The 25,256-nt window shown below is 33.5% G+C and overlaps 1 protein-coding gene across 1 annotated transcript in view; it reads right to left on the bottom strand.

Annotated features, from left to right (window-relative positions):
* Positions 1-25,256, bottom strand: part of MYCBP2 (MYC binding protein 2) — a 254,502-nt gene that overhangs the window by 117,193 nt on the left and 112,053 nt on the right. Inside the window, exons 22-32 of the mRNA XM_063102315.1 lie at positions 21,137-21,341; positions 20,327-20,480; positions 14,536-14,708; positions 13,111-13,236; positions 12,895-13,022; positions 9,375-9,466; positions 7,057-7,191; positions 5,592-5,675; positions 4,492-4,588; positions 1,934-2,126; positions 1,184-1,458 (exon numbers count right to left, since the gene is read on the bottom strand). Of these exons, the coding sequence (XP_062958385.1) occupies positions 1,184-1,458; positions 1,934-2,126; positions 4,492-4,588; positions 5,592-5,675; positions 7,057-7,191; positions 9,375-9,466; positions 12,895-13,022; positions 13,111-13,236; positions 14,536-14,708; positions 20,327-20,480; positions 21,137-21,341 (1,662 nt within the window). The remainder of the gene's footprint in view (positions 1-1,183; positions 1,459-1,933; positions 2,127-4,491; positions 4,589-5,591; positions 5,676-7,056; positions 7,192-9,374; positions 9,467-12,894; positions 13,023-13,110; positions 13,237-14,535; positions 14,709-20,326; positions 20,481-21,136; positions 21,342-25,256) is intronic.

Here is a 25,256-nt window from a genome sequence, read left to right as displayed (position 1 = left end):
TTTTTTTTCCCCCAAGAACCAACTTTTAACTGTTAATTGTCTCTATTTTCTATTTCATAATTTCTGCTCTTATCTTTATTACTTCCTTTCTTCTTACTTTGTGATTGATTTACTTCTCCTTTGGCTTCTTAAGGTAGAAGCTTAGATATTGATTTTAAACCTTTTCTTCTTTGCTATTATAAGCATTTAAAGGTATAAATTTCACACTAAGAAATCCTTTAGCTACATCCCACAAGTGATAATGTTACATTTCTACTTTCCAATGTAAAAAGTTTTTAAATTTCCTTTGTGATTTCTTCTTTGATCCACTGGTTACTTAGAAGTATTGTCTATTTTCTAAATATTTGGTGCTTTTCTCAATATCTTTTGCTATTGATTTCTAATTTAACTCTAGTATGGCCTGAAACCATATTCTTTAGGATTTTAATCTTTTGAAATTTACTAAGACTTATTTTATGGCCTAGCATATGGTCTATCTTGGTGAAGATTCCATGTGTACTTGAAAAGAATACGTATTCTGCAGTTGCATATTCTATTTTATAAATGTCAGTTAGATCAAGGTGGCTGATAGCATTGTTCAAATCTTCTGGATCCCTGATTTTCTTGTCTAGTTGTTCTACTAATTACTGAAAGAGGAGCACTGAAGTCTCCAACTATCAATGTGAATTTGTCTATTTCTTCCTGTAGTTTTGTCATTTTGCCTGAAGTGTTTGAAATTCGGTGATTTGGTGCATACACATTTATGAAGGTTATGGTTTCCTCATGAATGAATGAACGAATGAATGAATGACGCTTGCATGCCTGTTCACTCAGCACTCTGGCCTTCCTGTCCTTGTATACAAGGAGGCCACAAGGGCTGCCCTTCTGATACTGTCCTTGCTCTCACATACTCACTGTTGTTTTTTCTCTTTCTCTCTCTAATACACACACTCACAGAGATTCAAAGAACAAATCAGCAGCTGCACAAAGTGCCTGCCAATTTTATAACCAACATGTGATAAAGCAGATAGCAAAAAAAATTTTCAATTTTTTCAATTTTGATTAGGCAAGTCACATATACCAAACTGATTTCTTAATTTATTTTTTATAAAAGTTAAAAAGATGGGGGCACTGCAATTAATTTTCTTGAAGAGCATTAAGCAACATATCAGATTTCAATTAACATTTCAAAAACTTTAATTACCTGATCTAAACAATTCAGGAGATCACAGAGGCAAGCCCACTGTAAGGCAGGAGTTGGGTAGAAAGAATGAAAGCAGGCAGTAAAAGTATTATGACACTCCTGAAGGACAGCTTCTAGGAGACTCAAAGGTTGACTGAGATATCCTTGAGGATCATTATCCAACTTCACCATACAGTGATCAACTCCTTCTGACAAAATTTTTCTTAACAAAGTTCTGGTTTTTCCAATACATTCTGCTAATTTGCTAGTTTCTTCTACAACTGCTTTTCCTGTAGCTTTGAGGGAAAAAAAGCAAAAGTAGAACACTAAATATGCATGACAACAATCAATATAATTCAGTAATTTCCTATATAGCTAAAAAATCACAAGCACTCATAACCTAGACATGAAACAATTTATAGACTAAGTGTGGTCCAAAATTATTTTTTTTAATCTTCCTGAAAAAAAAAGTGGTTTCAGCATTTACATCTAATCAGTTGTTCAAAATATTTCTATTTGGCAGAATTTGTTTAATAACACTCTATTAGAGTATGTAATTTTAGCCTACTATGACTTTGTTATCAGAATGACATGTAATCTATTTATTCTTTATAAGCTAATACACAAGTATCATAGCAAGCTGACTTTCTCTTCTCATTTCAGGATCAGCTTAAAGGTGGTGAGGGATCTTAAACTCTTGGTTATCTCTGTGTAAACCTTCTCAATGTCTCAAATGTTTTTTCCCAAAAGTCATTAACAAATTCATCTTACCTGACACTGGATAAATTTCACAGGTATAGACACGCAATAGCCTCAGACAACAGGTACCCACAAAGCGCAGTCTCTCTAAATCTAGAAGTGTAGCTGTGAACTGGAATCCTTTTAATCCTCTAAGTTCTTCAACTCCTAAGACTAAGGTGGTCCAGCTCCAGTGAAGAATACTCAACAATGACTCAAAACATTCCTAATCCAGAATATGAAAGAACAGATAACAATTAGTTCAAATGATACCAAAGTTGAATCAAATGGAAAGGTAATGACATGCAACTTCAAAATTTTATTTTGAATTTGAGGGGGTGGGTGCTGTCCATCATGGGGATCCAAACCCTTGACCTTGGTGTGACAAGGCTGTGCTCTAAACCAATTGAACTAACTGGGCAGCCCTGTTTTTGTTTTTCCAGGGATCCTTGACCTTGGTGTTATAATACCGTGCTCTAACCAACTGAGTAACCAGCCATATTTTGAACATTTTTATAGCCCAAATAATAGACACTCTTATACTTTCATTTACAAATTACCATTAAGAGTATCTCTGAAGTTTGACAAACAAGATAAAGTAGTTAGGCACTTATAAAAAAAACTCTTCAATATTTATCTATTCATAAATATATTTTTAAGTTTCCCCACTACCAACCTGTGCTGTTTATCATATAAATAAGAGAAAAATTAAAGACACATACATTTTTACTAAAAAGGAAAATTAAATATATAGTAACTGTAGTAAAAAATAAATAAAATTTAAAAGCAAGTATTTTAATATTAGATATCAGTGACAGTATCATGATACAAACTATATACCAATTTTTGATAAGTTATTTGAAGATAAAAATTGACTAGAAAACACTAAAAAATTCTTATCTGGATTTTTAGAAATTCTAGAATATGACTTCAGAGTGGTGAATTTTCTTTGTGGATCCAGCTGGTCTGTAGGTTTTATCTTGCGTACATGATGACAGATACTATGTGAATTTCCAAACAGAGCACTTATTCCCCCACCCTCACCAAATCCTAGACCTCTGGTAATAGTAAGACCAAAAGTGAGAGTTTATAGTATAACTTTTTAAAGAAATGATTGAATAAGTTTCTTATGTAAAGATTACAATTACCTAATAACCACAAAACCACTTACACATAAATACAAAAGGATTACTAAGCACAGAAAAAAGAGGTCACCGAAAAAGACATGAGAGTAAAAGATCCGTATTTGGATCAAAAGATACCAAACTCATCTTAATACTAAAAGGATACAAAGGTACCAAGGAGCCAAAGTTCTTGCAGTCTCTTATTCAAAGCACACTCCCTGTAAACTGCCATAGCTTTTTTGGAAAGTCAAAATATATCAAAATTTAAATGGGCATAGTTCTAGTAGAAATATGCACATAAGTAATAAAGAACACGTGTATAGATGCTCATTAATCAAAACATAATAGTAAAAAATGAGAAACAAACTGGTTGTTTGATAGGAATAGGTTTGAATAAATTAGAATACAACCATTCTATGGATACTATGCAAACAGAAGAGACTGATAAAGAACAAAATGTATTAACAGGAAAAGATGTCCATGGTGTATACTATGAAATATTTAAAAGATGAAAACCATAAGTATAATAAACAAACAAGAATGATCTACAGCATACTGTATGTACACACTAAGCTTCTGTGTGTATAAAAATGGTCTGAAAGGACATACATCAAAATGTAAATAGTAGGTACATATGGTAAAAATGGGGGAATGGGGAAAAAGCTTTAATATACTTTTAGTATAGTTTTATCCCTATTCCACCCCATTCCTACCAGGGATGTGCATTAATTCTGAGGTTTAAAAAACAAATTAAAAAAAAAAAAAGTTCTCCTACGCATTTTACCAACATGAGAAACTATCAGCTACATTAACAAATCACATTCATATAGTGCTTTACAGTTCAAAACGCATTTTATGCCCTTTATCTCATTAGAAATTCAAAATAATGCTATGATGTAATTTAATTTGCATAAGAATCCTCAATTAATAAATAAAAGAGCAAGAATTTAACTTAGACTTCCTGAGCAGACATACTATGATCTCTCAATTATATTATATTGACTTTCCACTCTGCACTGGTAAACCCAATAGCATTGTGCATCTTTAAATGTAGAATGGGGATGGTCAAATAGTTCAATGAAGTTCCTAGTTAGATATGCAACTCTTCTACTTAGGTCCTCAAGTATTAAAGTACCACTTTTTTGGGCCAGTGCCATTTTTAACTTTTTACTTTCTAATTCTTTCAGCATAGGCATTCATACATGACTTATTTTTAAAAGCCATCATTTATCTCAGAAACAGGTGGGCCAAGTCAGCCGGACATATTAAAATCATAGGGAACATCTCTATTATTCCATCATTTAAAGTAAGTATTATCTTTGGCCTAGAATATAAATGCTAATACAAAACCAAATCTGAATTCATAAAGTTACACTGAGATAAACGCTTGGAAGAGTGGCTAAATTCTGAACATCAAAATAAAACTGAGCCCTGAATAGAAAAACTAAAATTTATAAAATGGCTTACCACTGAGACAGTTCTCGCAAAAGATCTCTTTAAAATATGTACAGGTTCACTGGTTTGCTGTTTGCCTTTTGAAGCACTGCCATCACTGGTTGGAAGTCTAAAGGTAGTAGACACACATATATTTATTACGTTGGCAAATCCAATGACATTTTTCTTTTAAAAATATATATTTTTGCAATAGTGAAATAATTAAACTATACATTAAAAAATTTTTTTGCCAGGTAAAATGTCAATATGGTACATATTCAACCAGTAGTACCCAGAAGTAGTTGAATGCAATTTATATTTGTAAAGCCATACATTACAAAAAATAACTATAATAAATTGCATAAAAACAAGCAAAAGTCTCTTCTTGGGAAAAATGAGGTTTGTAATAACCAGATTCCTTAAGTGATTTCTAGAAAAGAAGATATGGAAGACAGAGAATCAATGTTCTAGAGACATTTCCTTTGATTTTTTTACTGCTTAACATTTTTTTAGTGAGAGTTTATATCCATTTGAATTCTTTAAAATCATTGCAGATCTAGAAATAGACAAGACACACACATAGGTGTATGCTTCCATACATGTCTGAATTACTGAGACAATTCAAATGCTTAAATAATGTTTAAAATATAATAAATATTATCATAAGAGTAAGCTACTACTTGATATTTCAATTAAAGGAGAAAATTCATCAACAGTAAGGAATTCTCCAGTTCATTCCATCACAAAATGAACCAGAAGCATGACTATACTAAATCAATCAGACCTACATCTAAAGTCTCACACCACCCCAGTTTCATTTCAGTAAGAAAAATTTTATTAGTGTGTAACATTGTGAAATTGGTAAGAAAATCAATAGATATTAAAAAAACAAGTCATGAAAATACTGTTATTGGCATAATATAAATAATCTGAGTCATTAGGTAAAGTTTAAAATATGCGTGATATAGAAAGTGTTTAAAAAGACACAAAACCTTAACTAAATTAAATGTTTTTGTTAAATGTAGCCATATTTCTACCTGTATGTTATAATTTGCTGATTGCTTCAAATAATTTCTCCATAGAAACATAGCACAATGATATTAACTAACTACAAATATGCTAAATACCTGTACCTGTATAATAACTGAGGTATCTGACCAGCATTAACATCTGTACCATTATTTGATTTCTTTGAACTCTTAAACTGGAATACAACCCTAAGAAGAGAAAAAATAATAATAATTCCAAAAATGACATGATACATGTTTTATTAAAGGAAATAAGGAATTTAACAATAATGTTTTCAAATCTTACATTAATAAAAATTATTAATTTTTTAAAGAAAAGCAAAAAGTATTGTCTGGATTTTAGTTCTAGCTCTGAGTGTCTTAATCAGTGAAATGAAGAAACTGAACCTGCTCAGGAACTCCTAGGTGAGTAGCTGTCCTGCCCACTTTCAGCCCCCCATATCGGCTTTAACCAGAGAAGTAAACTTTTAACAAAAGATTTTTACTTACAAACAGTACAAAATTTGCTTGACTACATGCATTATAGGCTCTAGCCTCAAAGTGCATGATATTCCAAGTTTAAATGAACTACATATGGGAATCACACAGTCCAGGGTCAAAGCAGCTTCCTCAGTTCTAGCACGCAATCAGAGTAAGTTGAAAGGGATATATACCACAGATAAATTTTTCTACAGCAGTCTTTTGGATATTCAGCAGCATGAAATTCACCTCATAAATCAGTCTGTCCCTTTTTTGGTCAGCTCTGTTATGAGTTTAACTAAAATGAAATATACTATCATATAATTTCTACCCATTTCTAACAGTTTATGCTCAAGAGTAATAAAGAATAAACTGAATTTCTCTTACAAATGATAATCCTTTCAAACAAATGAATCAGAGTAATAGAGTACAGTATATGGAATGTTGGATTTAGAGTAAACAAATTCCAGGTCCAGATTTGGTTCTGCCACAAAGTAAACATATGACTCTAAGCAAAGCATTTCACCTTTTTGTTTCCCAGTCCCCTGAGTATAAAATGGTGCTAATAACTGCTTCACAAAGTTATTAACTAAGGGCATCAACTGAGCTAATACATATAAAAGTGTTTCATAAACTGAAAAGCACTCTATATATGAAAGTTAGTTTTAAATAATAAAATTTTCCCTACATTTTATTAAAACAATACTATCTCATATACCTGAAGCTTTGCAATTTATAAATTGTCTTCATATGCACTATCAAATTTAGTAGTAAGTATATATTTCTTTTTTATGGTTCCAAACTTCTCACTATCCTTGTCACCTTCCTGTATATACTTTCTAATTTGGTAACAAAGTTTTTAAACAATATAATACCCAGAAACACATACAAATGCCATCTGGCAAGAGCAAAGAACAGCAGTCCTATTATCTCCCTGTTCTGTCTAAATGGTAATTTGGCATGAGGTTACACAAATTTAATTTTTAGCAGTTATATTATGCTCTAGTCTTACTAAGGTTTTTATGCTACTCAAAGTCCCCTGGGATTTCAAAACAATATCCCATGAACAAAAATTAGACCTGCTTAAGTAGTACTTAAATATTTCTCTTACCCATCATCTGTGGTAATAGAAGCTTGTCCGTGAGATCCACAGTCACTGCTGGGTCCTGACACCCGAGCCCATGCTACATACCACCATCCAGCTTGCAGGAGAACTGGTTCATCAAACATCATCGCATATTTTTCTCTGAGAAAAATTGGTGAGTCAAAGACAATGCCTTTGCACTTCCCTGTTATATATATTTATTTTTTAAAAAATCCCTTATAAACAAAAACATGAAACTAATTGTGTTATAAGATTTTTGTCAAACAACATTAAAAACCTTCTATTTTAAAAAGTCTGGAAAGGAACACAAACAACACTTATTGTGTTAAAGTGAAAGAATTATATTTCTTCCCCCTCTTCCTGAATTCTACAACATGCTTAAATATTATAAAACTTTCATATTAAAATAAGACAAAATTTTTAAAATTGATATAATAAAAACCATGCAAATTATTGCTGAAAAACAAAAATTTGAACTTTAGCTTCAAAGTTCTTTTATTCAGTTAAAGTGTTTTTGAGAGATAGCATGTTAAGAAAACAGCTCTGGGTTCAAGGAGGCGTGGGTTCAAGGAGTGTGGGTTCAAGGCCTGGCTTTATGACTTGCTAGCCGGGCAACCTTAGGCAAGTTACTATACCCTCTCTGTACTTCAGTTTCTTCATCTGAAAATTGGAGTGAAAATAATATCTAGCTCATAAGGTACTTCTAAGGATTGAATTAATTCAGAAAAGTGTTTGGAACTGAGCCTGTGACACAGTAACTAAACCAAAAAGTCTATTAATTTAGAATAAGAGAAAAGACATGTACAAGAGCAGTTCAAAAAGTTCGTGAAAAAATTCATGGTATCTCTGAATTCTATTTTTCCATGGCTTTTTTGAAGTACCCATGTATATAAATAACGGTATCTGCTAAAGTTACAAAGTTCTAGGAAAGAGCGTGAAAGGAATGAGTATTAGTTGTAGCTGGGACTGAGAGAAGACTAAAAGGCATTTAAGAAAGGAAGAGAATCATCATGAATGTATCTGTATGAAAGTACAAAAGAAGGTAATGAAATGACAAGGTGTTCTGTTTTGTTAATGCATTAAGATACATGTAGAAGAGTTCTAGTTAGAAAGTCCAATAAAAGATGCTCTGACAGATTATTGAAGTCCTTTAATGCTAGCCTTAGGAGTCTGGGCAAATAAATAGGCAAATGAAGAAAATCTAGATGATTCTCTATATGTGAAGCCATATACTATATTTTTGACTCATAATCACTGCTCAAAAATAAAAAGTAAATGACAATGTCATCTTAAAGCTTTGTTGAAAATTAATAAACTAATAGATTAACTTTCCTGAAATTTTCCCTAATGTTTATTTGTATAAAACATTAAAGATTACTGAAAAACATCTCATGATATTGGTTAATGCCTAAAGTAAAGAAATAACCAAAATTTCCTTTAGATTTACTCTTTTGTTCTCAAAAGTCTGTACCTGGTAAAAGCAAAGTCAATGTTGTACTATGACCCTTATTTCAGAAAATATATATTTTCACTAGCAAAAAGCCTATAAAACCCACCACAAGATTTCCTTAAAATAGTTATTTTGGGGAGGTACAGAGTACCATTATTATGAAGCTTAGTTTATATTTTTTCTCATCATAATAATCCCTGAATCAAATCACTAACTTGTCATAACAGTGTTGAGATCATTCTTAGGATTACACAGAAAGGACTGCTAAAATCTAAGTCTCCTTTTACTTAATGAACCTTCATAAATAAACATACTGATTTTGATAAACTCCTAAGAGGTTACAGTAAAGTGGGTTGTCTCTCCAAGTGTGTTATTATCAAGCATATACTACTGGAATGATGTCAATGTACATAGGTGATCTGAATTATAACACAGTATTACTTGACACTATATATATATGTATATATATACACATATGTATATATATATATACACACACGTGTATATATATATACATATGTATATATATACAATGCTACGGGTAATAAATAATTGTATCAATCTCCAGAACACTGGCATATTAAGTACTCTCTAAGAGATGCATGAAAATAAAAGTGTACAAAATATATATATATTTCCATTTCATCTTCAACGTTGAAATAGACAATTTATCTTATGAAATAAAATTGTGAAGTACACTATTAGCTTTAATCGTTAAAAGCAACACTTAAATTACACCTCACATATAATTTAATTTCTCAAACTTCTGATATTCGCAGATTATTTTAATATTACTTTTAAAGTTATGTTTATTCATATCTAATGAATTTTTAAGTACATAAGGATTATACTGAATAACAAGCAAATCATTTACCTAGCAGCACAGTCATAAGCCAACACATCAGTCTCTGCAAGAAGGTCTCCATCAGTTTCATGATCTCCTCCATCAGGACCCAACTCAAACAGCTGAGGAAAGGAGAAAAACATATTTTTCCCAATTATTCAGTTATGTAAATCTGCTGAATGTGTTTATAATTTTCTGAGTCCAATACATATTGGATTATTCAGAATGTAAAAAATCAGAGTACCTGCTTCTCTAATGTTATTAAGTGAAATACACACATATGTAATTTAAATTAAGAAACATATACAATATCTTATGGTCCATGTTAATCTGTTTTCCTGATTTACATACTCATGTATTTATAGCAAATGCTCTAAATAAGCTTCTTCTATACAAGAAGTTTTGTACCCGATGTAAACATCTTAAGGAGGTGAGAGAACTCAGCTAAAGCATTTTACCTAAGAGAGTTTCAAATGAGGTAGACTCTTCACCACTTACTAGCTGTGAGATCCTGGGACCCAGTTTCTTCATCCATGAAAGAGGGGTGGATACTAACAGTGTGCACTTCACAGTAGTAAAAATTAAACACTTGTGGAACACATAGAAAAATAATGAGGAAAAAAAAAAGATAGAAAAGTATTAGCAATGGAGAGAGGAATAACAGAAGATAAGGAACCTTTAAAAAATAGGTCACAAAAAAAGTTCAAAGCTACATGGCATGGGAAAAAGAGAGATGAAGAGCATGAAAAAATGGTTATTAAATAAAAAAAGAGGGGCCAGCCCGTGGCTCACTTGGGAGAGCGTGGTGCTGACAACACCAAGTTAAGGGTTAAGATCCCCTTAGTGGTCATCTTTTAAAAAAAAAAAAGAGGAGACCACCACAGAGTCTGGATAAGGAAAAAAGAGAAAAGATAACAAATAGGAAAAGGTTTATGGAATTAAGTGAAAATGAAGAACTAAAAGGAAGAGGTCTTTTTTAAAAGCGGGTTATTTTAAAAATAGTATATATGACTCTGGAGGTCAGGGAACAGGTCTGTAAGTTTAGAAATCATCAAAGAAAAGGTATTTAAAGCCATAAGGATGGATCGCTATGGGGGTGAGTATAATTTAAAAAGAAGTCCAAAAGTGAATTCTGGACACTCTCACATTCAGAGTTCAGGTTGATGATGAGCAACTTGCAGCAGACTAAGAAGAGCAGTCAGTGAGACAAGGAAAATGAAGTGTGGTACCCCAGGAGCTGAGTGAAGAAAATATTTCAAAGAGCTCAAATGAATTAAATTCAGCTAACTGGTTAAGGAAGATAACTGAGATTTGACCACTGGCTTTGGTAATATAAAAGTCATTAATATCTCTGACAAGAATAATTTCGGTGGACTGGATGGGGCAAACAGTAGGATTAAGAAGGAATGAGGAGAGAGAGAATGAGACAGAAAGAAAGCTAAGAATATGTACAGAGACTAGCTAGGTGGCTAGCCCATGACAAAGAGCTTTACCTAGGGCAGTGATGGAAGAGTCTTTTTTGGGGGGAGAAAAGAGATGAAGGATCTATCAAAAAAAAAAAAGAAAGAAAGAAAAGTCCAGGTTTCTGGCTTGTTTAACAAGCATATGGTGGGTGGTATTATTCATGACAGAGGGCATGGAAGAGAGCCATGTCTTAGAAAAAGAGCATAAATTCATTTAAGATATATAATGACTGACAACTGACATGCCTTAAAACATTTACATGGAAATGAGTTAAAGAAGCAGCCAGAGCTCGAGAAATAAATTTGGGCATCATGGTATGTCAATGGCTACTGAAACTTTGGCCTTAGAAGAGAATACCTATAAGAAAATACAGAGTAGAGAAAGAGGGCCTGTGGCTGGGCCTAGAAGAACCCCAATACTCAGTGGCCAGATAGAAGAGGATGAAACAACAAAGAGACAGAAGAAACAACCAGAGGTGTGAAAATGAAACAAAACACAAAAATAAAGCAGGGGCTTACTGTTAGGAAAAAACAATGTATACTTTAGAAAGGTGAAGAGAGAAAAAAAAAGACTGACTCCTGTCGGAAGGCTTTTAGTGCACTCACTGAATAATTGAACGTAAAGGCAAGATCATTCCCAGAGAATGGAGAAGTAGAATTTGAGTTTAAAAAGAAAAATGGGGCTGACATAATGACAACATACAAGGGTACTTCGAAAAGTTTGTGGAAAAATAGAACTGAAAGAATATGAATCTTTCTGTGAACTTTTTGAAGTACCCTTGTACATGGAAGGACTCTATAATTCTGTAACAGAACTATTAAATATAAGGTCTACAATGGTTTGACTATTATTAAAAACAAAAACAAAAACAGACGCCTGAAGTCCAGGAAAAAATATATCTACTTGATGAGCTTATTAGACATTGTCAACCAGAACTACATAACTCATTAAGTTAAGGTGCTTCTTTATCTTGACTATGAATCAAGGCATTCTAAAATAACCACTTTGAATCAGGTATACTGAAACAATCCAAAGGTTATCTACTGTTTTTCTTATTTCAACATATATATGCTACAGGTGTCCTTAATCATTATTCTGTCCCTACACTCCATGTAAGTATAGAGGCTTGTAATTTTCATTATTTTTTCCTACAGCATCTGCATTTTTTTTTAGCATATATATTCCAATTATAACCAGAAATAAGCAAATATTCTTAAAACTTTGTCAGGTCTGGTTGGGCCTCTATAGGGAGTGTCCTCAAAAAACAACATTATAAAGAAGTTTTAATATATTAATATAATTCTTAGGTATTATTGAGAGAATTAGGAAAATATCTTCTGAATAGATGACATTTGAGAATTTTTTGTGAAGCCTGCTATTGAAATTTAGGCACAAACTACAGTTTTCTCTTTTCCTTTAAGAGAAAACTCTGATAACATGAAAAGCAGATAATTCAAGCTATTCGTGAATTTTCAAACAATAAGCATATACTTTGCTTAGAATAATTGCTAGCCTTTTCAGAGATAAATTGGTGTGGAAAACTTAGGACTCCTGATTTTTAGTTTGCCTACCAGATGGAATCCATCCCCTATAGTATCTCTCTCACTTCATCCCTGGTACCAGCTCTTGGGGTTATGGTTGTTTACATGTATTTGGCACTAAAAATGCTAAAAATTTTTTAGCTACATCAATATGTCCATGCATTAAAACAGTTGTGCCTCCTGTCACTAAAACAGTTATTAAAAAGTAGCCACACAAAAAGGTGCTGCTTTTCCTAGACCACCAGGAAGTTCAGTACAAAGGATTGAGATTGACTATTACAGCCTTCTTCAGTGTTAAATTACTAAAAAAGCATTTTCCTTTCATTTCCTCCCTTCTTAGTGACTTAATTATTTTTTAATGAGTTAATGACATAATGCTGTTGTATTAGATTTTTAGAAATGTTTCCTCAATCCCTTTTTAAAGGGAAGGATTAACCTCCCACAAAAGTTAAAAAAAAAAAAAAAAAAGCATTAAATAAAATAATAAACTAAGTCAAAATCAACATCTTCAGACGAAAAACAGCCACAGTGTCAATGAACTTTACCTTAATTTTAGCAGTATATTCTCCTCTACCTCCAAACAGACCAAGACCACCAAGTAAAATATCAGTGTCAGCACTGAAACGTATAGCTTCTACTGAATGGGCAGAGTAACCCCAGCCCCCTCCATGACCTAAAAGATACAAATAATCCATGTTTTAAAATATCCACATATATATTTCAGTTATAAAACAATATTTTTTAAACATAAGTATACATACTTTCAAACCTGTTTACTATACTATAATCTTCTTTGGAATAAACCTTCATTACTGCTTGAGTCTCCTCCTCTGTACTTGCAACACCCATTTTTAAATCCTGCATAGCTGCCAAGGTATCAAGACAACCTAAAACAAAACAAACAAAATTCAACTCCTTGAAATCAAAATTTCCCACACCGATGATATTAGAATGCTATAGGGGATGAATTAAAATAAATAACTCTGAGTGTGTTCAACAAATTTATTCTAAGCTTTAAACAACATCTCATGGGAAAACAAAACCAATAAAAATTCTCCTCTGTCTGGGTAGCAAACATATTCAAACATTCGCAATGGCTTCAAAAAGTTCATGGAAATATTCATATTATCTCTTAATCTTATTTTTCCACAAACTTTTTTTTTTTTTTTTTTTTTAAATAAAGATGACCGGTAAGGGGATCTCAACCCTTGGCTTGGGGTTGTCAGCACCACGCTCAGCCAGTGAGCAAACTGGCCATCCCTATATAGGATCCGAACCCGTGGCCTTGTTACCAGCACTGCACTCTACCGAGTGAGCCACGGGTCTGCCTACCACAAACTTTTTAAAGTCCCCTTGTGTGCTATGTGACAACATTGTGCACAAAACTAAATCTCTGAAAAGCTGGAATAGCATAACCTTTGTATTCTTACAAGGTGCTTCCTTTTATGAAACTCTCTGAATTACTTTAGTTTGATTCTTAAAGTACTATTCGAAGAAGACACCTTAACTGGAAATAACCTTAATTGATGATAGTTTTGGATGTTTACTCTGGTTACCAAATAAAACTTGAGAAAAAAGAAACAAATTATATATATGACCTAGTAATTATACTTAGTAATATGATTTCACAATTGCAAATGCTAGATAAATATAACTGTGTCTTTTTAAGAATCATTTTTAAAAGCAGTAAGACTATATACATTGCAAAAGTGCTATATCACAAAGTAATTAAAGAGAAGTGAATTTGATGTGCTATGGAAAACTGTTATATAAGAAGAGACAGAAGTAGTATCTGTAAAATTCATATATTTTATAGAATTTATTTAAAATTAATGTATATAAATTAAATATAATCATACATTTGAATATCTTATCTACTTCTCTAAAAGTTTATACATTCAAATTAAGCAAGCTTAATTAAAGAGCTACCTATTAGGAAAATTATATTCTAGACTGTTTTATATTTGGGCATTTGTAAAACTTTCATGAGGTTGGTACAGGTCCGATGTATGTTTTCTGTAGGATAAGCCTCTTAAAGTTAGAGGATTTAACCTATTTTGCACCTAGCATATTATTATTGTTTAACAAACATGACAGTGAAATATAAATTTTAATACTCTTAAAAAAAAAACCTCAGCACAGCACACATTAACGCACATTAGCTGAACATCAAATAGGAACCATACCTAGAATATGCAAAGCTGCATGAGATCGGGTGGTTACAGCCCTGGATCCTGTTGGGAGGGCAAGTTCAGGACTAAGAATGCTGCATCTGGACTGCATGTCTGTTGCAGAGGGAAGTCTGGCATCAGCAACCACTGCATTGTAACACCACAGTTCTCTAGTAGTTGGCCGAAACCTTTCCAGAAAGAGAATAATTACAGCACCTCAACATGTAGTTTTGTTTAAGATTTTTCTAAAATATAACTGATGATACAAAGAAAATAAATAATACAGTCTGCTTAATGAGGTCAAAATGTAGCTCATTATTTTCTGCATCTAAACTAAATATATAAATAAAGCAATGTCTATCACTACTAGTGAAAGAATTTGAATAAAATAGTAATGTAGATTACAATACTTCATAAGTAATACAGTAACTGTATACTTAAAAATTTGATGTGTACATATAAATATAAAGCTTTTGTACAACAAAACCCCCAGAAAAATGTTTAAAGACAAAGCAAAAGTTGAAATAAATATGTGAAGTATATATATGAGGCAAAACTACAATATCCGCAATGTATCAGAGCTTCTGGAAACCAATAAAAGAGAATCAATTCAAGAGCAAAACCAGACAAAGGAATGGAATGCTATTCTCAGAAAGGAAGCACAGAGTTTATGCAGATGTTCAACCCTACTAATAAACAGTAAAGCACCAACAAAACTATAAGGAACCCATGATGTCCTCCTGCCGTTACTCCATTTTGCATATCTCTTTCAGAACGAAATTCTCAAAAAACTATCTTTACTTCTTGACCTCTTTTACTCTATGAATTCTTTTTGGGGAAAGTTGTTTTTATCAACTTGAGTACACAATCTCTCTTTCTGGGACTCTAATCTCCAATATTTCCTTCTTAGATATTTATTAGATCTTCTCACCATATTCTTAAATTTCAAATTTTTTATATTTTTGTCTCTCTGTGGCATTCTGGGTAATATCCTTAGATGTGTCTTCTGTTTTATCAGTTCTCTCACCTGTTCAAATCTGATATTCATCCATTTGTTTAAAAAACTATTCTCCATTTATAAAAGTGCTACTAGGTTGTTTTTCAAATATGCCTCATTATTTTAAGTCTCTTTTGTTTGCTCATCTTGATTTCTATTTTTTATTTTTTTAAAGATTTCATGTATAGTTAATTTACATTCAGTTTCTGACAACTCTAAGATATGAAACTTATCTTGCCGCTCATTCTGCTGAATTTCACTAACAGTGACATTTCTTACATATTAAGCAGTCTTAAAGACTTTGAGCCCTTGTTTGATTGATTCATACTTTAAAAACCTATGGACCTAACTGGAGGAGGCTGTTTTCTAAACATGATTTACACTTGCCTTCTGTTGGAGACAAAGGGGCATTATCCATTTTAGCATCATTCCCGAGCCAGCGGCTTAATGTGAGAATTTAGGGATCAGTCTCTGTCTCCCTCACCCTGCAGCTGGCACAATGTTTGTTTCCAAAATGCCAGTTGAAATCAGCATTTGCCCTCAACACAATCCTATGTTTCACAAATGCAAACTACTTACTGCTTATGGAAGTATGTTTTTTATTTTTATGTTGGTTTTCTTTTTTTGAGGTACAGTAGGAGACATAGAGGACAGGCACAGCACAGTAGCAATTTCTTGGCTGAGTGCCAAGCTATGTATAAAATATAAAGATCTTTTGTTTGTTTGTTTTTTAAGTATAGGGCATTCAAAGTATCTAGTTCACCAAATGCCAGAAGCAGAACTCCCCATGCACTGTTCAAACCATACCAATCCAGTTCGCACATCTATTGTTTGTTTCAATGACATTATTCTTTCAAAGTTGCAGATAAATTCTAAGCAGCCAAATCAAATAGAATTTTTTGTTAGCCACTTAATCAGCCCCTCAGCAGTGTTCGGCATCACTGAACAATTCCTTCTCTTCTTGATCCATGCCCCTTTCCCACTTCAATCTCAGCATACCCTCCTGGCCTTCTCTTGTAGTTCACTGGCTGCTCCTCTGTCACCTCATGCTAGTTCCTCCTCTCTACCTAACTTCTAACTTTTCAAGTTCTTAGGGCTCTTCTAAATCTACTCTCTCTGCCTAGGTGATGTCACTGAACACAATAGCTGTAGATACCACCAAAAACCGAAAAACTCTCAATTTAAAACTCCAGTTCAGACCAGTCCTTTGAGCCTGACTCATCTGTCTAACTGCCTACTCAATACCTTCACTTAGATCCTAAACTTACCATGTCAAAATGAGTCTCGGCAAATGCTTTTCTCTTTGCCTTTCCTCGCTCAGTTAATGCTACCAATATCTACTCAAATACCAAAGTCAGAACCTTGGGAATTATCCTTAATTACTTCCTTTCCTTAATTCCCTAACACAAGCAAGTCCTGTTCATTCTACTCCAAAGTATACGTTGCCAACTACTACTCTCCTTCCCCACTACACACCCTAGTTCAAGCCATCATCTTTCCCTAGCACTACTGGTTTAACCTATACCTTGCCTCCTTCCCACTGATTTTCCACACAGTAACAGTAAGTATAATCTCGGTGTCACTTCTCAAATTCCTACAAAGGCTTCCTATGTCTATGTTGAAGAAAATTCAAATTCCGTAATCTAGCCTACAAAGTCCCACATGTCCTGATTCTGCCTACCCCTCTAATTTTATTTCACGTCACTCACTCATTATGCTTTGGCCACACTGGCTGTCTTCAAATTCGTAAAACACTGCCAAGCTCTTGCTTGCATCAGAGCAGCTGAGCCTACTAAGATCTCTCTGCCCAAAAGACTTTTCCTGACTCTTCAAATGCCTGGTTCTTTCTCGTAATTCAAAGTCTTAACTTATATTGTCTCCATAGTATGGAAGAGAGGTCACTGCTTTATTCTCAATCACAGCACCCTCTTTTTCCTTAATGGTGCTGAACAAGAACTATATTATTTATTCACCTTCATGTAGTTTCTATCTCTGCTAAAGAAAAAGACTTCCATAAGAGCAAGAACGTTGTTTATTTTATTCACCTTATGTCATTCTTTACTTATCATATAGTATACACTTAATACATATTGAATAATGAAATTAACATTGCAAAAATTGAAAACAATAAAAGTACTGTTTGTTGATGCTAATATTATGGGGAAATACAGATTCTCATACCAGTTAGTGAGACAGTATTAAAGGGCAATTTGGCAGTATATATCAACTTTTTCTGAGCCTATCTTTTGACTCAGCAATTCCACTTCTTGAAAGCTATCTCACAGAAATACTCTACGTATGTACAAAACTCTGTATGTGCACATGCTTGTACGTGTGTGTGTGTGTGTGTGTGTGTGTGTGTGTGTGTTCACTGTAGCACTGTAGGTAATACTATAACATTGAAAAAATCTAAAATGTTCGCTGATGGGCAAACAGCTAAATATATTTGGTATATACAGACAACAGAATTCTATACAGTTTTAATAATGAAGGATTTTTTAAAATACTGACTTGAAAAGATCTCCAAATCATCTTTTTTTGAGGAAAAAAAATCTAATTTTTAGAATACTTATATTCTTATTTATATTAAAAAATACATGCATTTTAAAAGGTTTCAAACAATATAAACCAAACAATACTTGTGGATCCATAGACAAGGTTTGTGGGATCGGTATGGAGGAAGACAAAGATCTGAAGAATGACCATGCTTTTTCCTATATGTATTTTTGCTTTGCTTTTAAAAAAGTAACACAAATTCATGTCCAATTCAAATTCATGTATTATTTGTATAAATTTGTAAGTAAAAAATAAAATTGCTATTCTCAACATTTATCTGCTCCTTATAGATATTAAGTTTCTAGTTATTCAGGTAAAGTTAGTGCCTAAAGAATTTAAAAGGAAGCAGATGCTGGTCAGAAGGAAAGACAAAGTAAGTTAATGCTGGATCAGCAATACCTGTGATAGCTGTAAAATGCTAGTACTCCACTGAAAACACAGAGGACACAAAGCAGCCACAGGTCAGGATAATGGTTTAAAAGATTCTGATCCTAATTTAAAGGAAAATACCTCCCAGTTGTTTTACCAAAAAATAAGAGGAGATTGTCCTTCATCTTTGAATCTCTGTTTTGGAAGAACAATGGGGAAAATGATCAAAGAGCTGGCAAGGCATTTGAGACCATCTGTCCCACTGCTACCACCATGTATGAAAAAGGTAAGTTCAACTAGCTGGATATCATCCTTCAGAGTTCTTTTAAGACCCCAGGGAAATGGCTCTAATTCAAGTAAGTTTTTGCTTCTAGAACTTAGCTATATTTTTATCTCTTAACTTAGTGAATGCATCCAGAGACAAATTCCATACTGCCAATTTTTATTTTTGTTTGGTTAATGCAAATTTAGTTCGTTTATAAGAAAAACATACCAAACTACAAAAAAACCCCACATCAATTTATATACCTAAGTCCAAACCAGAGCCTGCTCTGTGGTAACTAAGTATGTTGTACACTGACTTCCTAATCAGTAAACAATTGCAGACAATTCTATCTTTACATCTTCTCTCCTCTCTATCCTCTCCATTCTATCCCACTATGACTACTCTAACTTTGGTTCTTAGCATCTCATGTTTTCTTAAGGATGCCTACAAAAGACCAGTCACCTGAAGCCTCTTGGTATTTTAATCTACCCTGTACAATGCTGCCAGGCAGATCTAAAAACACTACTCAACCCAATTCTAGCCTCTAGATCTTTTCACAAAATGCCCAAATAATATAGTAAGCTGGTCAGCAACCTGAGCAGCACTACAATTCCTTCACTCTGAATGCAGGCCTCAAGATAAATAGAAAACATGACCTCTTAAGACTTGGCTGGCTGAAGGGAAAGGCAAGTAGGCATGGGAAAAAGAATGAAGACAAAGTCTCCTCCCTCTCCACACTCTTACCACTTCAGCCTTTCATCTTAGAATGTCTGCCCACTAAGGCCAGCCAAATAAACACTGTAAGAGGAAAGAAACAAGGGCTCAGGCCTATGATGAACTACTCTGGTAATGGAAGGATATCCCCCCATTAGTATCTAAAGCTTGAAATACTGAGAGAGATAACTCTTTTCTTTATTTGTTATGTATATAAAACACCACAATAAGTTTTAAACAAATACAATATAATGTATTTCTCAATTCTCTTGTGTTCTTTTATCTATCTCTACATTTTTATAATTTCCAGAGTTTATACAACCTTATGCATTTCTCTACTAATATGGGTGTTTTGTTATGCACATTCCTAAAAGGCAGGCTCAATTATCTTATTTATTCTGTATTGTATCTGGCATAATTCCTTCTACACAATTGGTAATAATTATTCATGGGAATAAGAAACAGAATGAATTCTATACAATATAGATACAATTGCTAACAGACTAAAAATAATTAACAATAGAACTCTTGAAAGTAAAACTAATAATTATAATGATACTAGCAAACACTTCTATAGCACCTGCTCTATGCCTCTGTATTATTATCCCTATTTCATAAATGAGAAAACCAAGGCACACGGGTTCAAAGTAACTTCTCCAAGGTGATACAGAAAGCAAAATGTGGAGCTGGGATAAACCTAGGCAGTGTGGCACAAAATGCATGCTCTTAACCACTATGCTATGTCCGAAAGTTCCCTATGAATCACTACAGTAGAAGTGAAGCTACTAGTTAAACAGAGTTCTCATGTGTGAAAAGTCTGTCTATACATGAATTTCATATTACCACAAGAGTATAATTAGATCAAAACCTATTTACTACTTTATTTTATTAACAGAGACGCTTACCTCCAAATTACATCATACACAGGATCAAGACACACACCAAATCCTTGCAGATCCTCTTGTTCAGAGTCATTAAAGGTTTTACAACTCCCATCTACTTTATTTATCAGAAGACATTTAAATGGAGGAGGTTCTGATATAGACGCAGGTACCAGGCCTTGGGAAAAAATATTTATATATAATTTTAATATGCATTACCTTCTCATAGTCCCCAAAACCCATAAGGTAAGTTATTATCTCCATTTTATTATGGATATTGTTATCTCCATTTCCCAGATGAAGAAGCTGAGACATAAAAGTTTAAGTAATTAAAAAATCTTTAAGTGGCAGAATTAAGATTGAAACCTCAGGCTTTCTAAATCCACAACACATGCTCCTAATCTCTATGCTATATCACTCTATTATATAATTATTCATGCCATCAAGGATATAAGTATGAATTGATACCGTGGTCTTAATGAAACGTCAAAGTTTGATTTATAAAATCTCCCATAAAAAATAATATCTATAATTTAAGAAACAATGCAGAAAAATCCCTGAATCCAATATAGGTTTTATCCTACCACACAGTTTAGCTCACATTTCCACCACTGTCTAGCTTATAAATACTGTGGTTTCTACGTCTCCCAATTATTCCATTCTTCCAGCACACAGACACATAAATACAGACACTTGGAGGCTTCGTTCAAATTTCTTCAAACAGAAAGAAAACAAAAAGCTACAAAACTACATCTCATTACAGGAAAGATGAACCATTTACTATCAGTCAAGACAAGGGTTTGTGGGGAGGCATTTGTTTGTTTTTAGTATTACCTATTATGTGTTTACTGGCAAAAATTTCTGATGTAGCAAGTACATGAGAATTAATAAGTGCTTCATCAATTCGTAAGAAAGTCTGGTCCCCACTTGCACCTATCCAAGTAGCTTTTCTTCCATATTTTGATCCAATGTTAGGCATGGGAGCTGGCTTGGCATTCCAATATGGCACGTCTAAAATTGGTCTGCCCAGTTGTCCTTTCTAAAAGATTAAACATACCATATTGTTAACAACTCTGCTGAATAAACAATCTATAATTTTTATAAAGTTAAAAAGATAGGAAATAAACACAGTTCTATGAGACCTAATTCTTCATCAGTTGTGAGTTTGTTCTTTTTTTAAAATAAAATATTTGTGAGATTTGGACCAAATACTTATAAAGTAATAAAAACTTCCCTTATTCCTGGGATATCTTCCCCCAATAAAGTACAAACGGCATTATGAAAAAAAAAGTTGAAATATTTTTCCATGCAAGAAATTTCCCCAAAATACTTTGTCTTCACCTACATTTAAAAGAAAAGTATGATAAATAGACATGTTAAAAAAAATTAGAATTACAAATCATTCATATAAGAAATCATTTTGACATCATAAGTTGACACTACAAAAGAAAAGTCACTATTGAACTGACAGTCTGAGAATAATTGGGTAAAACACTAAAATAATAAATACCAGAACTGTCAATACAGTTAGAAAAATACATAATGTATTTTTTTACATGACGTGTAAGTCATTTTATTTATGTTTTAACATACATAGAATCAATGGTAAGTTCTGATGTCTTAAATAACTGTTAACTCACTTGAAAAGTATGGCTGTCTATAGGTACGTGGTTAGGTAAAAGTTTAATTTAAAAAGTAATTGTAAGTTTTCTCATTACCAAGCCAGTAGCTGAAAAAGAAAAAAAAAATGTTGATGTTACATTACTAGATATTCATCTACCCCTGGCTCAGGAGCTCTCTCTCCCTATAGCATGCCCCTTCCAGAAACCTTTGGAGGGCAGAAAATGCTGCTCCGTCATGGCACACAGGGTTTTACAAGTGTCTCATCAATGGGAATGAGCAACCACAGCAAAAACCGAACAAACAAGGGAGGCTGGAGCACCGCAAACACTCTGGTCAAGTTCTTAACCAACCACCAGGTTTCTATTGAATTCTGTTACTCCTTCGATATCACAGCAGCACAGTCACAAACTGACTGCAGAAGCAACTGAGCTCTAATCCCTGGGCAGAACCAGGGCAAGGAAAAGTAGCAAACACATGGTTAGAGAAGCAGCCCAAACATTTAATGTTTATTCTCATTTTTTCAATGTCTATTCTTATTTTTTGACCAAAAAAAAAAAAAAAGAGCATAAAGATGTGAACAGGGAGCAAAGTACATCATATTCAGGGATATATTTGCTTTTGGAGGAAAAAAATTAGATATTAACTACTGAAATAAATAAGTACTCCCTTACTACCAAACCAACTAATGTGAAGAAAAGCAGTCCAAAAATATGATAGATGCCTGGACAGCCCCACAGCAATTCAGAATGTGGTTATAAATAAGTCACACTTAAATTCATAAAAGTGCACAATTAGAACTTCTAGGGCTGGAGAACAATGATTAAGTAATTTTAAATCTTGCCTTTCATATTCCTTCCCAAAAGACACATAACCAATACAGAAAGCAAATGAATCCACATGTGACTCAAACCTCCAGCAGTATTAGGAGACAGTGGATATCATGACCTTTAAGTTTCCTGTAACCAGAGGAAGAAACCAAATTCCAACAGAGCTCAACCTGCCACTGCAAGCCTAAGTGTATAGAGAGTGAACACAAAAGGGGAAGCTTCAGAAGGAAACCAAGAAGTGTGGAGGACTTAGAAAAAGTGCAGCAAAATTATCCTCCAAAAGAGAAAGTACAATCCTTAATGCCAAAATACTACATATGTATGGGTCATGACTTGAAGGTTCACAGCACCAACTACTTGAAAGTAAGTAGAACCATTTCTCTCTCATCAGAATGGTGCAAATTAAAAGGTATGGCAACACATTCTTTGGCAAGGCTGTGGAGAAACAGACAACTTCACACATTACTGGTGTGAATGCAAAATAGAGGGGAGTTATTAACATCTCACCAAACTACACAGGCTTTAAACGTTGACCCAGCAATCTCACTTCTTGGAACTTATTTCAAAGATATACCTATAACAGTATTCATTATTACCATTGCAAAATATTGAAAAATACTTAAACATCCAAGAGTAAGAAATTGATTGAATAAACTATAGCATATATACATAATGGAGTATATGCAGTTAAAAAAAAAAGAATAAGGAAGATCTGTACGAACTGATATGGAGTGACTTCTAGGAGATATATTAAAGTAAAAAGAGCATATATAGAATGCTACCTTTCGAAAAACAAAGATGGGTGAATAATTATATGTGTGTGTATGTGTACATGTGTGTGCATATATATATACACCCACACATATAATAACAACAGTATGTATGTGCATGTGCGTATACATACACACTTATGTATAATATACACATGCAATAGTATGTATGTGTGTGTGCTTATTTATTTATCTTTACAGGAAGAAACATAGGAAGGATAAACTAGAAAGCAATGACATTCATTACCTACAAGTATGGAGTGAAGAGGGTAGGGAAACAAGGATGCCAGGGATATAGGAAGGAGTGATACTTCCCTGAGGGTTTTTGTTTTGTTTGTTTGTTTGTTTTGTTTTTTTGTATAACTTAACCTCTGGAAACATATTAAAGTTCCATATATTCAAAAATAAAATTAAGTCATAGGATGCAAGGAAGACCCTTAAGCTAAAAACAAACTGAAAAAAAGGAACCCAGCTCTATTCCAAAGGAATCACATAAATCCCATTGAAAGGGAGTGAGAGAAAGAATCCAAGTAATTTATGAACACAGTATCTGATGAGATACCTTCAGTCTTAGGGTAGAAAACAGGTGTGGTGGTGGGGGGCAGGGGGCAGAAGCAAGATTGACAAACAAATCTTGAACTCCTTTTAGTGAGTTTGTTTTTTTGTACTGGTATGGGCAAAGCATATATAAAACTATTTTAGACATATTTTAGGACTGAGCCAGGATTCTTACTGTGCAAGAAGGGACATAAACATGGAACAGGACAAGGTAAGAAAGAACCCTGTGGGAATGGACTGAAATTGGAAGTATCACTGTAAGCTTATGGTTTCTAATACATATATATGTATGTGTATATACACATATATGTGTACTGGGGATGCAAAGACACCATGTAGCAATGAACACATCTAGTGCATACTTGAGGTCTAATACTATTCCCCATTAAAAAGAACCAGGGTTCTTGGAGAAATGGCTAAGTTTAGGACTGATATAAGGCCTGTACAAGATAAACCTTGAATACCTTGTTATGCCAGGAAGAAAGAAAGTGCTAAAAAAATAAAGGGGCATGTCACAAGAACACAGCAGGCAGCTTGAAGGGGTTCTCATTGGCCAAATCTGAGATAATCTAAGTACCCAAATAGTTAAAGACTGTAGTGAAGAAAATTCAAATACTTGAGTCTATACCAGTAATAAATAGACAAAAAACCAAACAAACAAACAAGAAAGTAGGGATCTCTTGCTTATAGTAAAATGTAAAGTGACTACTGGTAATTGTGAAGGTGGTGCTGAAGTTAAAAAAAAATCATCGCTTTGCAACCATAATAGTAAAAACTGGTTCAGGCAAGAATTACCAATGGATGCTAAATCTACAGGGAAATTTGAATGAGATGCCAGTATCTTAAAGTTGTCAACTCACAGATTGCTTAGTAGTTGCAAAGAAAAAACTACTGATTATACAGTAGAGAAATCACAACATGTGACCAGGTGATCAAAACTGACATCACTTAGCAGGTGCAGAGAGATATCTGTGCCTCCAGATGTGATGCCCTCAGAAGAATGCAATATCACATACAGAATATTTTGGCCTGGATACACATCTTGAATCTAAACATGAGGAAGTATCAGAAACACAAAAAAGAACATTCTATTAAAAAAAAAATACCATATACCTCAAAAATGTCAGTGTAATAGTAGACAAAGAAAAGCTGTGGAACTGTTACAGATTAAGAGAA

This window comes from Cynocephalus volans, chromosome 7 (genome assembly GCF_027409185.1).
Source record: "Cynocephalus volans isolate mCynVol1 chromosome 7, mCynVol1.pri, whole genome shotgun sequence".
In the NCBI taxonomy this organism is placed as follows: Eukaryota; Metazoa; Chordata; class Mammalia; order Dermoptera; family Cynocephalidae; genus Cynocephalus; species Cynocephalus volans.
This window is presented reverse-complemented; position numbering and strand designations above follow the sequence as displayed.